The following is a 16,891-nucleotide window of genomic DNA, read 5'->3' on the forward strand; positions in this document are numbered from 1 at the left end:
CTGCTGCTCATACTCTGCTTTGATACATGATCACCTTTATGATAGCATCATGGAATTATTTGAGATACTACCAAAAACCGCCCCCAAAAAACAACAAAAGTGAACAACAAAAAGCCACTCTAAAATTATATTATTTTCTTTCATAGCAGCTGTCGATGCTCATTAAATTAATTATATTTTATCTGTTTTATATTGATTTAAAACATCCTGTGATGCACTTCATGTCTTATTTTTATTTGAAAATGGTCTTTATCAGTGTGAGAAGTACAGGTGTCACAGCTGGTTGAATTTTGTGATATTGGAGGAGGCCAAAGCTGTTCTGTACCTCCTTATAACTTGTCTTAGGCATGTCCAGAGGGAATGTATATTTTGCAGTCTATTATTGATCAATTCAGATATAATTTTGATGTTATATATTAACTGGTGGGAACTTTCAAGCATAGCTGTAGCTAGTAATTTCTACTGGTGTTTTTCAAGAAATATTGGGTTTTTTTTCAATTTGACCTAAAGCAAGTGGACTTGTGTTAGGTTGTTGCTTACAGTGTGACACCTGATGTGCGCCTTGGGCTCTTCTGGAATATGTTGCTTTTGAGTAGGAGCATTTTATATAGTAATGGATTTGTCACTGTGAAAAAACAAAAAGCCTGACTATAGGATGGCATCTGCTGGGAATAAATATCTGGGAACAGGAGAAAGACTATTCTGCTTCAGGAGAATTAGGCTCTGTCTAGACTGAGGATTTGACCCGATTACAGCCATTACAGGAGCTCCATTGATGGAATCCATGGAACAGATAGGCAGAGCTGCTGCCTGGTGTGTGGCACTTCCCAGCTAAAATTCCATGTGATTGTGCAGACAGGGGTTTGTACCCTTATATTCACCGGTGACCCAGTGTCACTGCAGCAAAGCCCCCTGGGATTTTCACATCCACATTTTGGTGAGGGCAAAGAAAGCGTGAAATAAAGGAAATTCATTTTTTGCAGTAGAAATGCACCTTAGAGCCAATAAAACAAATATGTATCAATAGGTTAGTCAGGGAAACATGAACATAATAAATTTAAAGGGTTTTGCTGCATTCTGAGACTTGGGATCTCATTGGCTTAAGATCCCTAAGCCAGCTCATTGCCACGAGAGGATTTTGCTGTGTGAGCTGATTGTACAAGCCAGTAAAACAAAGCTTCTGCAGAAGTAATTCATATTTGTTAGTTGTTTTTTTAATTAGAATTCAAATAATAATAATTATTGTATTAAATAATAAGTATTGTGTGAATTGTATGTATGAAGTCCTAAAAAATATTAAAACCGTTTAATTAATACTGATTTCTTTTTAATGGCTGTTGGCATTTCATGTTTGCTTTCATTCAGTACATATGATGTAAATAATGTTTTTATTAACTTTTATAGGAGACTTTGCAGCAGTTGATCATGATGTCTTTGCCAAATGTGCTAATAATTGGCAAAAATCCTTTTTCTGGTAAGTTTATTCTTGACTAAGATAAAAATGTATACTGGTGTGATAATTTATATTCTTTCACTGGAAATAAAATTCCTGTAGGGTTGAACCTTTCAACAGAAGATTGTTTACTTTATCAAATAAGTGGTTTAATAATGATGAGTAATGATTTAATAATGATTTTTCTTTGCCCACACAAAGTGTCCACACTCTAAAAAATGTGTTCTGTCACAGCCTCAGCCCTGGCTTTTACTAGGATTTATACTGAGCCCGAGTGCATTTCCCAGCAACCAGTGAACCACTGATGGCACAAAGTTAAAGTTTCATGTACTCCCAGCTACTGCACCTTCAATTTCCTTCACCTATGTCACTGCTGAGGGAATTGGCAGTTCCATGCATCTCACTTGGTCCAGCTCCTGATCCTTGTTTCTCCTTCCCCCTAGCTCTCCTGCTTCTCTTGCATCCGTACCTGAAAAATATTGCAATTACCTTCTTGTTTTCTCCCCTGAACTGACACTGTCTTCTCCATGCTCCCACCTTCTCTGCTTCCAGCTCTGAGAGTTGCAATTTTCAGACCAAGAAAATTAGCCTGTGTGGAGCCAGCTGACTGTCCACAGCCACTTGGGAATCTCTGCACCATGCTCTCAATTCCAGAAGCACGGAGCAGACACACCTGGCCTGCATGGAGCCACTATGGATTGGGCAGAATTTATTTACCTAGGTCTAATGTGCCCCAGGTGTTCTCCTCCTGACGTTCTGACACCTCAGCAGAGAGGTCAGGAACTGCTCTAACAGGCTGTGTGGCTTCCCCTGGCTGTTTTTATTTCTTTGGGATGTCTTCTCTGCCACGCTTCTATGTCTGGGGGACAGGGGGTTCCTCATGAGCCAGAAGAACCATCTGTGTTTCCTCACTTCCCAGTCCCAGGGCTCATAACATTTGGTATTTTCCATATCCCATCTGCACTATCCCATCTCAGTAGGTATCTTGCTTTAATTCTTTTGGGTTTTACTTTCTGCTTTTGAGTATTGCTGCTTTTGCTTCCGAGGTCACAGCTTTTTCAGTTTTTTATATGTGCAGCTGCTGTCATAAGCACCAAGAAGTGTGATTGTGGTCTCTTCCTTTTCAAAAGAACAGAATGCATCATACCTTTATAATTTTGATTCCAGGCTTTCTTAAGGTTTTCGAAAGACTAGGATTTGCCTAGAAACGAGATTTACTGGAAAAACAGATTTTAAAAATCCCAGCTCATAGTATTGTTTCGTAGTGACATTTTTTACTCTGTTCAACGTACTGAAAGAAAATGTCATAACAATATTGTGCAGTATAAGATGACATTTCATTGAAAATGCACTATCAAACCCCACAGAGATAATACAGCATTCAGTTGTGTACATTCCATTTTGTGGTTTGGCCATTTCTAAGGAGGTGTCTGTGTTTTGGGATCTGTGGTTTGGCAGCTCTGCTGGTGTGTGCTTTGCTCTTCTGTGGGGATTTTGTTGGATTTGTGAGAAAATTTGGACTTTTCTGTAATGTAGCCCTCACAATAAAAAAAAATTGTTATGCTTTGACAACATTCTTGAAGGTGTTTCACCTCTGCTGGAGTTCAATCACAGAGTTTGGTCTGCACTAGAATATAGACCTGTTCTTTTGGGTTCTGTCCAGAACCTTTCCCCTTTGAAAGTGAGGGCTGCTCTTGCTGTGTCAACTTGGAAAAGGATCAAATCCCTACGTGGATTTTGAGGCTTTTTTTGGGCAGGTGCAGGGAAATGAAACCTCAGTGATCTTTGGAGACACTTGCTGTGTAAATCTGGTTGCATCAAGGCAAGCCCTGGAGTAAAAGTCAATTCCCTGATAAAGACTTGGATTTGGTCCACTAAAACTTAGGCTGGAGGTGTGATTTTTCACAGGGATATTTCCCAGTTTTTCTCCTTTGCACTTAGGGAATGATTAGTAGAGAAATCCCAGAGGATGCCAAATTGCAGATGGCAGGAGCAGATACCAGAGGCAGTTGGCTCATGGAGGAAAATGCAGTGAGAAGGCTGGAGTTGAGGTTTGGTAAAACGGGTCAGCAGGGATTTTATCAGGAAATACTTCCTGAGCTGATTGGCAGGAAGGCAGTTTGAGGAGCAAACTGAAGGAGAGCTACAGCCTGTGACTGTAAATGTTAAATTAAATTACAGAGGGATAATGATGAGGCAGAGGGGAAGGAGAAAGATGAAAGCAAGTTCATATTCCTAAGGGAGCAAGGCAGGAGAGGACAGAAGCCTGCAGAGGGTGTGATAGTCAGGGATAAGGGTGAACACAGGGAAGATCAAACCGTGGCACGGGGTAGGGACAAAGTTCAGCAGCAGGTTGAAGGGTGTAAAACAGAATCATCTATTTCTGTGTTTCTGATGGAGGAAAAGGAAGAAAAACAGAAGACGAGGGAAGCTGACATGGTTCAGTATTTTGCCCTGTTCCTTCAGGGAACTGAAGGAGAGACAAGGAATCAATATTCAGGCAGGCGTTTGAAAGGCAGTCAGGAGATAAAGAGTGAAAAGGAGCTCGGGGATTGCTTAAAAATTAAGAAAGTGTGATTAATTTATTGGGGTAAGTGAATGTAGGCTATGAGCTGTTGGCGTGGATTCCTCCTGTTGCAGTATTCCTGTTAACCTTTATTGATAAGACAGAGAGGTGGAATTCCCCTTCTTGAGCTGAAGTAGCTTCTGGTGGAACACATTCCTTGATGGTTTTTCTGTTTCTCCATTAAAGACTTCACAGCTCGAGCCTTTGGGATACAAGAAGTCTGAATAAATTACTAAAAATCTCCCATTTGCATCTATGTTTTTTGTAATGTATTTATCTACCTGAGAAACATCTTGAAAAATTGCAGTATTCCATGTTCATTGGGATTATACACATTATGTAGTTCCCTCCAAAAGCAGCAGCTTGAGTCAATGTCTAAATTTTTTTGTCATCCTTGAAGCATTTGCTTCATGGCATTTATATTCTAGATATAGAATATATTTCTGTATTTAGTAGCAAGATGAGGACATTGTGAACATAAAAAGTAAGAAACATTTTTATTAATCTGTAAACAGAGTTCTTTAACTTAAGCTTCTTTAGGAGATTAAGATACTTAAGGCCAGATTTGGAAATACATTTTGATTTTTTGGATGTGCAGATGAATATCTAATACAGCTTTGTAAGGAATTTAAATGAACTTGTTGCCTAAACTCTTCCAACTTGAGAGCGACAGATAATTTAAGCGCTTCTGTAACTATCTTGAGATACCTGAGATTACCATTGTAAACTTGATTGTAGGTCTCCAAAGCCCTTTTAAAAATGTCACTCTGAAGTTTTGCTTTTTGAAGGGCTGATTTTTTTTTTCCATTTGAAATTGTTACGGCTGTTAAGTTAAGGTGTTTGGTAACTCTGGAAGTCGGCAGTTAAATGGCAAAAAGGACTGAGCTGAAATCTGCTCTGGTTGTTTTCTAAACTAGGTTAACCTAAATGATATGGAAATAACAAGAAAACCTCCTGTTTTCTGAGATGTAGGGGAAGAAGCTCTAATTGCAATTTTACAGTTACCATTTTTTCTTGTTTTCTTCTCAGAGCCAGGTACTGAAGAAGTAAAAAAGCTCCTCCTGCTTTTGCTTGGTTGTGCAGTCCAGGTGAGTTTAATTATATTTGTCTCTATGAAACTTTTGAGTTTTGATCTCTTTTCTTACTATTTTAATGCTTGGGGTGGTATGAAACTTTTCTTCCTTTGGTGGTACAATTGCATTCCTTGAAAAATTGGGGGATTCTGATTTTTAATTATATGGCTACAACCCTACACCTGTTACTGCACAAATACCTCCAATACAACCATAATGGGTTATTAATTTCAGTAGTGTTAATTTACCTGGTACTGCAAAGAAAGGAAGGAAATGGTAAATTGCTGAAAATTAACTCACTGCACTGTTTCATGTATTTATTAAATCACAGATTTTGAATTAGTAGCAATTTTAAGAAACCTCTTCCTTGTCCTATTTCAATTTGATTTTCCTTGTATAATTTGTGTTGAAGTTATAATTACTGTAACGTGGCATAAACCACGGATTTACTGGTCACCAGAATTATTAGGTAATAATTTAATCATGTGGCCATTGCAGTGTTGGCTTTATAAGTTTTAGCTCTTAAGAAATACAAAAGAGAAATTAAAATACTTGTGATTATACATATCAATGTGTATAAAATAGATGTCTCTATTTTTAGTGTCAGAAAAAAGAAGAATTTATTGAAAGAATCCAAAGTCTGGATTTTGATACCAGAGCAGCTGTTGCAGCCCATATTCAGGAGGTATTTTGGGGGGTTTTTGCTTTTAATTTTGGGCATTTTTTGAGATGGAATATTGTATTGCAGGAAGGGGGGTTGCACGTGTTCAATGGCAAGTAAATCACATATGTGATTTGCATATTGAGTGGTTGTAGTAAGCAAAAAAGGCTTTATTTTTTCACTTGATTCACAAAAGGATTTAATGATTGAGCATTTTTGGGTTTTATTTTTAGAGCAGTACCAGAAAGCAAGTTTGTTGCTTCAAGGATTTCTTAGTTACATACAGCAAATTTAGTTTAGTGAAATCTTTATATGCAAATTTCTTTTAAAAATATAATTACAATCAAATGTATGTGGTAGATAATTTATGTTATTAATGATGTTATTGTCACCTTGCCAGAAGTACAAGGTGCTGCTTCCAGGTAGACAAAAAACTCTTCTTTTACATACAATTATACAGATTTTAAATGTTTTTTCATATCTTGTCCAGAGAATTTAACCTTTAGAGTTGCAGCTTTATTTTCTTTATGCTTCCTTTCTACTCCTAGAATTTCAAGAGGATGTTTTTTCTCTTTCATTTCATCCCGTGTAGGTAACTCATAATCAGGAAAATGTGTTTGACCTGCAGTGGATGGATGTCATTGTGCTGACACAAGAGTATGTTGAGCCTCTCCTGAAAAATATGGCATTGCATTTAAAAAGACTTATAGATGAAAGAGATGAGCACTCAGAGGTATGGATGTGGCTTAAGAGAAATACAAGAAATTTTTTTTTTGAGATAATGCAGCTCAGGATTTTTATAACTAACAGTTTAATTTTCTGCTGACATGTTAAAGCAAGGACTCCTGACTGCCAGAACATTATTTCAGGGAGTCCCTCTGTGTATATTTGTTAAATGAAGTAGGAAAGATAAAGTAGGAATAAAATAGGAAAGGTAAGAGTTGATCTTTTCCATGTAGCCAGAGTGGGAAACAAGTGCAACATTCATCAGTAGCTGAAAACAGAGAATCCAAAGCTGTATCAGCTGCATTTAACCAGGAATCAATAACCCATCAATTTGCAAGCCAGTCACTGAAAGCTGCCTGTTTTATTCCTACATCCTGTTGTCCAGGCTTGAGGGGGGATAAAGCAGAATCCATCCCAGGAGAGGAGGTTTTGCAGGCTTATCTTGAAGCACAGTTGTTGTACCATGTTAGAATCAAGGAACAGAACTATATTTACTAAAAAGTTTGAGTTGTGAATCATCTCGGTGGTCCCAAATGTGCCCCTCAGTAGAGTGAACGTGTCAGTATTGCAATTATTCCAGATATTCCTTGGACAGTTTTCCCAGATCACCACCTTGACAGGAATAAAACAGAGGGTAGAGGATGGGGGTGATGCCTTTGTGCAAAGCAAAGGAAAGATACTTTAAACTATGAGACATGTTCATATTTGGCTAACACCTTTATTTATAGGGAGAAATAGGAATATTCTTGTAGATCTGATGCTTTATTCAATTGTCAAGGATGCTGCTGCTCACTGAAGAGCTCTACTTTGTTTAGAGATACACGTTTATCTTTATTTTCAAGAGGTGGTGGTTTTGAAGGAATTCACACCTTTCGTTACCCAGTCCGTTCTGAGCATTGGCCATTTTGTGGGCTTAAAAGTTTAAAGTGAAGAAACAAAGTTTAAAATAGCAGAAGGTCCTGTTGAAAAGCTGCGGCTCTTTGCATTAGGCATAGAGGTACAGGTAGAGCTCTTTTGACTTCCTCGGTAGCCAAAACCTTTCCATCATTCTTGTGCCATTGCAGTGTTTGATATGAATGACACACGCAGAGATGGCTCTGTGAGGGCCACTCTGGACTTTTGCCTGTGCTCTGCCTCCTCAGACCATCATCGAGCTGTCGGAGGAGCGCGACTGTCTCCGTTTCCTGCCGCACGCCTCGGCCGCGCAGTCCCCGTGCGGCTCCCCCGGCATGAAGCGCACCGAGAGCCGGCAGCACCTGAGCGTGGAGCTCGCCGACGCCAAGGCCAAGATCAGGAGGCTTAGGCAGGAGCTGTGAGTACCAATTGGCACTCAAATCCTTTCCAAATGCTGCCTTGGCATGCTTCTAGTCCCTTTCAGACCAATTCTTCGTCCTTTCAAATGTTTTTTTTTTAGTTACTGCTCCCCAGGAGAGGTATTTTTATAACACAAGAAGATTTATGGACCCATGGGACAAATTCCACGTTTCATCTGTGTTTGTCTCTGTTTGTATTCATAATGATGTTTTGACCTAAATTTTATTCTCTGATGTCCCTGAAATCATGGATTAAAGGTGGAAGTCTCACAAATCTCAGCATTTTGTTCTCAAACCAGGTGATCATTAAAAAGAGATGAGGCAGGAGGGATTCCTTCTCAGCAGCATGATTTGGTGGCCTGTTTCCAACAGGAAATACTCACCTGTGGTTAATTCATGATTTAAAATCATTGCAGCTAGGACAAAAGAAAATCAATTTTTTAAAAGCATTAGAATACTTTTAAATGCATTAGAGTGTTTTCCTGTCCCCCACCTCTTTGTTCCTGTGTAAAACATTTCTTGTCTGCACAACACTTACTTGCTTCTGAAAACTGCTTCTGATTCTGTAGGTTTCTTTGGGCACTTTGTCTTCATAGTCAAGGAGTGAGGAGTTATTTAAATAGAAGATCAATAACAGACCTGTGGAGAATCTGCTTCTCCCTGTAGCAATGTGTCAGTTGTTTTAGCAGAGTGAAGCGCGTGTGTGTTCTGAATTAAAATGTTCAATCTGAAGAGATTCTATATGTGTAGAAACAATATAAATAAAGATTTTTTTTTTAATTCAGCAATGGGGAGAGGAGACAGGTAAACTAAATCACAAGCTGGAAGTAGCATAAGTCACAATTCCCAGAGTTTGTTGATCAGATTATTTCTAGCTGGCTGGATTAAGGATCTTGTTGATTTACTCTGAGGATCCCCTTCCCCCACTACAGCATGGTCTTCATGAGGAACAGAGGACAAAAGATGGGGCTCTTTTTTCCTGATGTCTGTATTATGTGTCTCCTGCAATGAGCCCGCCCAGGATATTCTATAAACAGCTGCACCGAGAAAATTAGTGAAAAAATTGCTGTTATTAGTTTGATTGACAGTTAATAGATAGCCTAAACAGTGAACACTGGTATGTTCTGTATAATTTAGTCCAATCCTCTCCAGTCTGTAGCTGAAGCGTGCAATTAGGGCAACACTGATGGCTCAGAACAGTCCACATTTTGCACTCTTATTTGAATTCAGTTGGTAAATAATATCCCTTTACGTGCAGCAGTATCTTAAAATACCAGACTTGGATGAATTAACTTCTGTCTGCAGCATTTAGTGTTAAATGCTGCATCTATTTGATAAATTTTAAATTACATTAATTCCAGACTTGGAAATACTCAGCATAAAATTTATTTATAATCTGGTTTTGGCAGTGAACCTTCATATCTGGTTTAATATGCAGTGTAGCTGATGTAATTTCCTATAAAAGGTCTGTAAAGATTATTCTTCAATTGGATGCAAACCAGGGAATACAGAAACTCCAAAGATAGAATTTGCACACTCATTTTCTGAGTGTTGAGTTCTGTGTGTTCCCATGTAGAACAATAACAGGAATATGGATACTGATGGAAAAGTTACAGAAATCAGGAATAAATTTGTGTTTGTGCCTGGTTTCTGAGCACCTCTGGAGGGGGGAAAGCTGTGACAGGGATGTTGCACTGAGCTGTGCAGGGCTGAGCCTCCTGTGCTTGTGGACTCAGTGACCTTTTCCAAACAATCCTTTCCCAAAAAGATCATTCATGGTGAAATTGGCTCATTTTTAAAAACGACTGCTCTAGTTTTGTTTAAAACATACCTAATTTTTGTTGGTATGATTGATTTGAGATAGCATTATACATTTCAGTCCATTAAATTTTCTTATTTCCCCATTTTCTACTTTTGTTTCTTACTTGTATTCCAGAATGTGGGATAATATAGTAACACATTTAAATATACAGTACCTCTTTTAAGAATATTCAATATTGGCAGGTTTTTCCACGGCAAATGTTTGTTCTGAGGTACAGTTGAATTTTGAACATCAGGTGTTCTTTGTCTGTGAGAGAATGAAGTATTTCCTTTGCACTTACTCATGGTTTAAGAAACTAATCTTTTAAGGATTGGGAAATGAATTGGAAGTTAAGAATGAGTCATATATGAATTATAGCATTCTACGTCAAATTGTTTTCATCACAGACTTCTGAGTAGACTGAAACTGACACTGTGTTGTTTCCATAAAGTTAAAATCCATTGTGTGTTTCATGAAAATACTGAGCTTATTAAGCAGTATCTTCTTCAGTTGAGTCAAGGCACCTAAAACCCTTAATTCTTCTCTGCAAGAAAAGGAAAAATTACAGAAATATAAAAGTGCTTTTAAAATTGGCTTTACTTGATTGTGACAAGGGGTCAGTGTCTGGTTCTCCTGGAAAGAATTTGGACCTTTTGAATGTGTAATTCGGAGTTGAGTTTTTAATGTGGATCTCCTGGTACACATTCATGTGTAATGTCTGTGAGTTTTTTAACACAAAATCCCTTATTGCAAAAATTCCTTAATACACCCTGTTTTCTGCCCTGTGTGAGTAGGAGACAACAATTTAAAGCACTGTGAAAAGTCTAACAACACTTAAATTATTAGATAAAAACTAAAACCAAAAGAATAACTAAATCATAACGGCAACCCTAAATTTTCCACTCCGATGTCCCTGAAATTGTGGGTTAAAGGTGGAAGCCTCACAAATCTCAGCATTTTGTTCTCAAACCTGGTGATCATCAGCAGATTTTGTGGCCATGTTTAACTGGTTTGTGTTTTCTCCTTCAAGTGAGGAAAAGACCGAGCAGCTGCTTGACTGTAAACAAGAACTGGAACAGATGGAAGCTGAACTGAAGAGACTTCAGCAAGAGGTGTGGGTTTAATCATTTTATTATTCTGAGAAAAGTTGCCACCACCAGAACAATTCACCAATCTTTTTTGATATTAAGTATGTTTTCATGTTTATTTTTTTATTTTGCATTCTGAACCTGACCTTGTAATTTATTCCTTTATTTGGTGTATTATGATGGGAAAAATGCCCTGACTTAGGTTAGCTAGTATTTATTTTCTAATTTTTTTGTTTCTTCATTCAAGCTATTTGCCACCAGTGGATCCTCTGAAAGGATCTTCTTAAAATGAAAGCGTTCCAGTTTTGTCTGATTTTTCTTTATACTTTGTGTGGTGATAATGAGGGGGAAAACCGTAAATACATACATAAATATACAATATATATAATTATAGCGAGTCCTTGAAAAGGGCCAGTGCAGTTTCCTTGGAAATACAATCATCTACAATCCTCTACGATATATTTGATTTTTTCTTTGTATTTCTCAGTATTAACATTACCCCTTTGCATTCCCTTAATTCAAACGATGAAGGAGCTGTGTTGCCCTTCACCATGTTCTGTGCAGTCCTGCCTGTATTCCTGTGTCTCCCTGTGTCCCAGAACATGAACCTGCTGTCGGATGCCCGCTCTGCCAGGGTGTACAGGGATGAGCTGGACGCGCTCCGGGAGAAGGCGATCCGCGTGGATAAGCTGGAGAGCGAAGTCAGCCGCTACAAAGAGAGGCTCCATGACATTGAGTTCTACAAAGCCAGGGTGGAGGTGAATAAATCCAGGGGAAAAGTCACCCAGAGCCACCATTCTTCTCTTGGCTGAGGCTTTTTCAAAGTGTCCTTGGAGATTAAAGCATTGGGATGTGAGAAAGGGTTGCAGCGTCTTGCTCTGGGATATGGCAGTCAGGTTTTTGTGACAAATTCCATTTTTTTGGGAATTGTTTCTGTGTGTAATGGCATGGAAGTCAGCAGTGTTCACCAGAGCTCTAAGCCAGCAAGGCCAGTGGAAGCATCTGTGAAGGATGGTTTGAGAAACCCACAGAGGAATTAATTTAAAAAATGCTATAAATATAATAATTCCTCTTTCCTCTTGTAGGTCTCATAAGGGAAAGCAATTTTCTAAGTCAAGTGTTGAGGAAAGGAAAGCTATTCACATAAATGAGTACAGGAGGATGGCATAAAATACACTAAAAAAAGATGTACCAACACCAGGCAAGGGGAACTTAGAGTTCTGGCATGAGTTAGTAATTTAGGAGGCAAATCAGCATGCAGGAATTTATCAGGCCATCATTCTGTCTGTAAGTGCCAAATTTGATGGGCAAGTGCCATACGGTATAAAAATTAGTGAAGGAAAACAGATTAGTGTATAGGATTTGACAACAGTGGAAGTTTCATTTTCATAGAATGTTTAAATTAAAAAAAAAAAACCCTAAAAATCGTTTATGTGTTCCATAGCTTGTAAACTATCGGATATTTCAAGCATTCTTCAGTACAGATAGATGTTAATTAGTTGTGTTTGCTTCATAGTAATTGTGAGTTAACTTAATATTTGTGTAGGGAGGAGTATGAAGGATATTTATAGGATCTTTTTTCAGACTTTGCAGCTGACTGTGTGCTGAAGTTTGAAAAGTTTTGAGGAAAATTGCCAATTATGTATTTTACACATTACTTTCATCAGATGCTATTAAAAAATCCTCTATGCACCAAAATTGAAGCTGCTCAGGCCCTTTGAGAGAGGCTGGTTGTATTTTAAGATTGTGGTTGCATTTTCAGCATCATGGCCTGACTTTGGGCCCAGTGGCCTATAAACCTAATTTATAAAAAGTCTGCTACAGCTCCCAGTTTTAATTTGGGTTTCTGAAACTGGTTGTGCTGTGTATCAAAGTTTGTATGAGCAGGTGAATGCTTCTGGTTTGGGATTTATTTGTTGTTGTTGTTCCATTTTTGCAGGAGTTAAAGGAAGACAATCAAGTGTTGCTAGAAACCAAGACAATGTTGGAAGATCAGTTAGAGGGGACCCGAGCGCGTTCAGATAAACTGCACGAGTTAGAAAAAGAGAATTTACAACTAAAAGCTAAATTGCATGATATGGAGATGGTGAGTCACAGGGGAGAGTGGCAAAGGCAACTGATACACACTGAATTTAATTTCCATTTTTAATAAAAGCCTACAAAATAGCAGGGAAAACAAGGAGTGTGATGATAAATGCAGAGATTCGAGAGCAATAGGTTTGATTTTTTTGATGTGAATCAGTTGTCACTTAAATATTATGTTTACCCCATGCACTTCACTTCCTAATATTCAGAGAGAAGTAAACTTTGGAAGAGCAGGGAGTAATTGCTGCAGGTTATGAGGAGAAGAGGTTCTTTGTAATCTTCTTCTTACTGTCCCCTTCAAAGTTCTCCCAACTTTTCCCAGTTCCTCCCCATCTCAGTGTCTAGGCAGATCAGAAAAAGCACTTTGCCCTTCCCTGTGACAACATAATAAAGATAATATAATACCAATATCAATAGAATATAGATAATAAAATACTTTGCACGTCTTGAGACTTTTCTTTTAACCTGTGAAATAATTTTCAAGGAGCGTGATATGGACAGAAAGAAGATTGAGGAGCTCATGGAGGAAAATATGACCCTAGAAATGGCTCAGAAACAAAGTATGGATGAGTCTTTGCATCTTGGCTGGGAGCTGGAACAGATAAACAGGACTACTGAACTTTCTGAAGGTAAACACAGTTAATACTTGCAAAGTGATTGAAATTGAAATCTCAGGCTGGGTAGCATTAGAAAATTAAATGTCGTTATTTGTGAAGTACAGAGTATGTTGTCCTCTGGAGAAATGCTGATTCCCATGTATCCATTGAGATACAACCTACATGAGAAGTCTGTTCTTGTGATTCTTGTGAAGTTAAATAGTGGTGTAAACCCCTTAAATACCTTGAAATTACATTTTGCCATTCGCACTTCTGTACTCTGCAGCACAGATCATGAATCTTCTTGCTTTGCTGTTCCCAAAGTTAAGGAGAAGGGCTGTGGTAAAAATTTTGATTCTTCTGTGTAACATGCTTGGATACAAACTGGATTCTGTGCGAAGCACTTGAGGAATTTGGAGGTACATCCTGAGTTATGGGAGACAAATCTGTGCTGTGATTAGGAAATTTAGGAGACTATAACATATTTTAATTTCTAATATTTCTAATCCTAACCAGCTCTGGTCACCAAGAAGACATTGGAAGGACCTTCCAAGGCTGTTAAGTCCTCTAAGTTTAAAAATGCAGAATCCAAAGAATTCTGGCTAATAAGTCACCTTTTATTGGAATAATGGTCTTTTCCTCCTGCAGTGCCACAGAAATCACTGGGCCATGAGGTGAATGAGCTGACATCCAGCAGGTTACTGAAGCTGGAAATGGAAAACCAAAGTTTGCTGAAGACGGTGGAAGAGCTGCAAAGTGCAGTGGGCTCTGTGGAAGGCAGCAGTTCGAGGATACTGAAAATGGAAAAAGAAAACCAAAGACTTAGCAAGAAGGTAAAGGTCGGGTGTGCTTGGATGGTGTGAGAGCTGCCTAATGTTCTTTGCTATTTTCTTCTTCAAGGGTAATTTCATGAATTGCTGTTATTTTGGGTAAGGCATTACAAGGGTCCAAGTGGAGTTACAGTGTTTGTAAGTTTATAGTAAAAAATAAAACCACCTCCGAGAGGTTTTTCTCTTTTTTATGTGAGTGTGTGACCAGTTTATTCAGAAAGGTCTTAGACCAGTGAGGGGAAAAAATAATAATATATTTGGGATATGATGAGTAATAAAAGTGGTTTAGAATACTGGAGTGCATTAATTTTGGTAATTATGAAGCAGAAGAAAATGTGTGTGCAGAGGTGGAGAAGATGGGTCAAGAAATTGATAAACAGCTCAAGAGGGGAGTTTGTCAGGATTAACTGTGCTGAGCTACAATACTTTGCTCCTCAAATTATATGTATCAAATAGAATAATTTAATCAGTGGTATTTATAGAGAATAAAAATTAGAAAAAAAGAAGAAGCTGGGTCTAATTGCAGTGGAGTGAAAATGTCTAAAGTTCCTAAAATAGCTTTGACTTCAGCAGCTATTTCAGGTGAAAGACTATTCTTAGAGCGGGTAAGAGATAATTTAAAAAAGAAAATTAAAGAAATCCCTACTGCATTCCATGCTTCTGTAAGTTTTCTGATTCCTAAGAAGCTGGTGTTTTTTGGAGCAGCTGCTGTGCTGTGCCCAAAAGAAAGCTGGGAGGTACAAAAGAAAGGAACAGGTGTAAGAAACACACAAACATCATTCAGGTCTACTTGTTGCTGCTTAAATGAGACAGAGAAATCATGCTTTGGTATTTTAAATTTTTAAATAGTTTTGCTCTCTGCAAGTTGGAAACGCTTGACAAAACAAACCCATATATTTAATTCCCAAGGAATCCTCTTAATTATCTCTTGAAATGGTTAAGTAAGATCAAACAACATTCAACCTTCCAAAGTTAAAAGGGTCTTGGAGGAGCAGTATAAATCTCAATGAAATGGAATTTGAAGAGAAAAAAATATGCTTGAGGAAATATCCAGAGCCTGAGAAAATCTGACCCTTTTCTTTACACTAAAGTACTTTATAGATACAGTGTTCTGAGCCAGGGAGAAAATTCTGGCAGGAGTAAATGTATTCCCAGAAGAAATTAGTGTTTCAATTAAAGATTAGAAAATTCTGTTTAATTCTTTCCCTTAAGCTTCTTTATTTATTTCTATAAGGGTGCCTTCAACCCAGCTAAGACTGTCATTTTTAAGTACATTTTAAAACTTTTGTTTCTCTTCCCAGCTTGAAGAGCTGGAGAATGAAATTAGCCAAGAGAAACAAAGTCTTCAGAACAGTCAAAATCAGAGTAAAGATTTGATGAAAGAAAAAGCACAGCTTGAAAAGACACTTGAAGCACTTCGAGAGAACTCCGAGCGACAAGTGAGTAGCAGAACCAAAAGTTTTAATGGTGCTTTGTGCTCTGCTGGTCTCCTTTTGTAGGATTTTACAGACATAAAGGGGTTGTAAATGTAGTAGATTTGCCAAAAGGAGGTTCCTGCAGGAAAACAGCTTTGCTGGGAGCTGCAGCCAGTGAGAGACGTGACTCATTTCTGGCTGGGGCTTTCCTGGTGGGTTTAGAGCTTTGTGGTGTTTCTAACACTCCCGCGGCTTCCGTGGGCATCTGCTGGAGCTGCTTGGAGGGTGTAGCTCAGCCAGGAGAGAAAATTGGGAACTTTGGAGGGAGGCCAGACACCTCCCAGAGGAGGAGAACAGGTCCCAGGCAGCTGGCAGTGCGTGGAGTAATGTCAGAGTATTGATGGGAATTCCAGCAGCCTCGGACCCAGCTCCGTAATTCTGCCCTGCACTAGGATGGGTTCCTGCTGTGACCACCTGGATTTATTTGTGGCTGCCAAAAACTGGCATCTGAATCTTTGTAAAAGATGTACCTGTGCCTGATGGGCACTGGCACCTTCTGAGGTGTCTGCAGAGCAGGCAGCAGGAAAAAGGAGTTCTGGAAGTTTATGGAATTCTCAGATTTAGGAATTGAGTCCTTCAGAATTAAAATTTCCATTAGCTTTTATAAATTCTATTTATACCTCCTGATGACGTGGCCATTTAGTTTAATTTAAAGTACAGTATTTTGAAATGCAGAATATTATATTTCAAAAATTGCTGAATATTTTTAAAGGCCATTAATCAGTAAATGGAATTCCAGAAGGAAGAAAAAAGGGAGGTGAAAAAAAAAAAGCTTGGCATTGAAGGTTTGCTTTCATTTAAAGATACATATCTTGTTTTAGGACTGATATTTCAATGGGCCTATTTCTGCTTAAAAATAATACACTTAGGGGCTGATGGATCAACAGCATCTTCCAGTCCTGTGCTGACACTTATTGGGGTTGATTGTAGGAGGTTCATTTGATCTTATCCAAAATCCTGGAGGCATTTATCAGGATTTTTTGTAGAATTGGGATTATAGAAGCAGAATTCATGGACAGTAATTCAGTGCCATGCCAGAGCTATGTTTTTAGGCACCTGTTAAGGAGTTTCTGGTGAATATTCCAGAGCATTTTGTCATTGCTGGGAGCAGAGCCGTGGATCTGTAATTAATAGTTCCATTCACATTTCACTATGGAAAAACAGCCTGTAATTTTCTCAGTCTGTTTTTCATCGCAAGCAGCACTTCTGCTTTTCTCCCAAACA

At 38.4% G+C, this 16,891-nt stretch overlaps 1 protein-coding gene across 25 annotated transcripts in view; it reads left to right on the plus strand.

Annotated features, from left to right (window-relative positions):
- Positions 1-16,891, plus strand: part of CCDC88A (coiled-coil domain containing 88A) — a 64,484-nt gene that overhangs the window by 17,722 nt on the left and 29,871 nt on the right. For 24 of the 25 annotated variants that reach the window (XR_010997786.1, XM_068186181.1, XM_068186182.1 and 21 more), the window contains 11 exons: positions 1,405-1,474; positions 5,049-5,107; positions 5,694-5,777; positions 6,346-6,486; positions 7,622-7,791; positions 10,624-10,705; positions 11,281-11,439; positions 12,621-12,767; positions 13,251-13,395; positions 14,011-14,195; positions 15,494-15,631. Coding sequence is in view for 24 of the 25 variants with exons in the window: in XM_068186181.1 (XP_068042282.1) it covers positions 1,405-1,474; positions 5,049-5,107; positions 5,694-5,777; positions 6,346-6,486; positions 7,622-7,791; positions 10,624-10,705; positions 11,281-11,439; positions 12,621-12,767; positions 13,251-13,395; positions 14,011-14,195; positions 15,494-15,631 (1,380 nt within the window). In the remaining variant the exon portion in view is untranslated. Of the gene's footprint in view, positions 1-1,404; positions 1,475-2,032; positions 2,229-5,048; positions 5,108-5,693; positions 5,778-6,345; positions 6,487-7,621; positions 7,792-10,623; positions 10,706-11,280; positions 11,440-12,620; positions 12,768-13,250; positions 13,396-14,010; positions 14,196-15,493; positions 15,632-16,891 lie in introns of those variants that run through there. The other variant, XM_068186198.1, reaches the window with a different exon arrangement.

The sequence above is a fragment of the Anomalospiza imberbis genome, chromosome 3 (genome assembly GCF_031753505.1).
Source record: "Anomalospiza imberbis isolate Cuckoo-Finch-1a 21T00152 chromosome 3, ASM3175350v1, whole genome shotgun sequence".
Lineage (NCBI taxonomy): Eukaryota > Metazoa > Chordata > Aves > Passeriformes > Viduidae > Anomalospiza > Anomalospiza imberbis.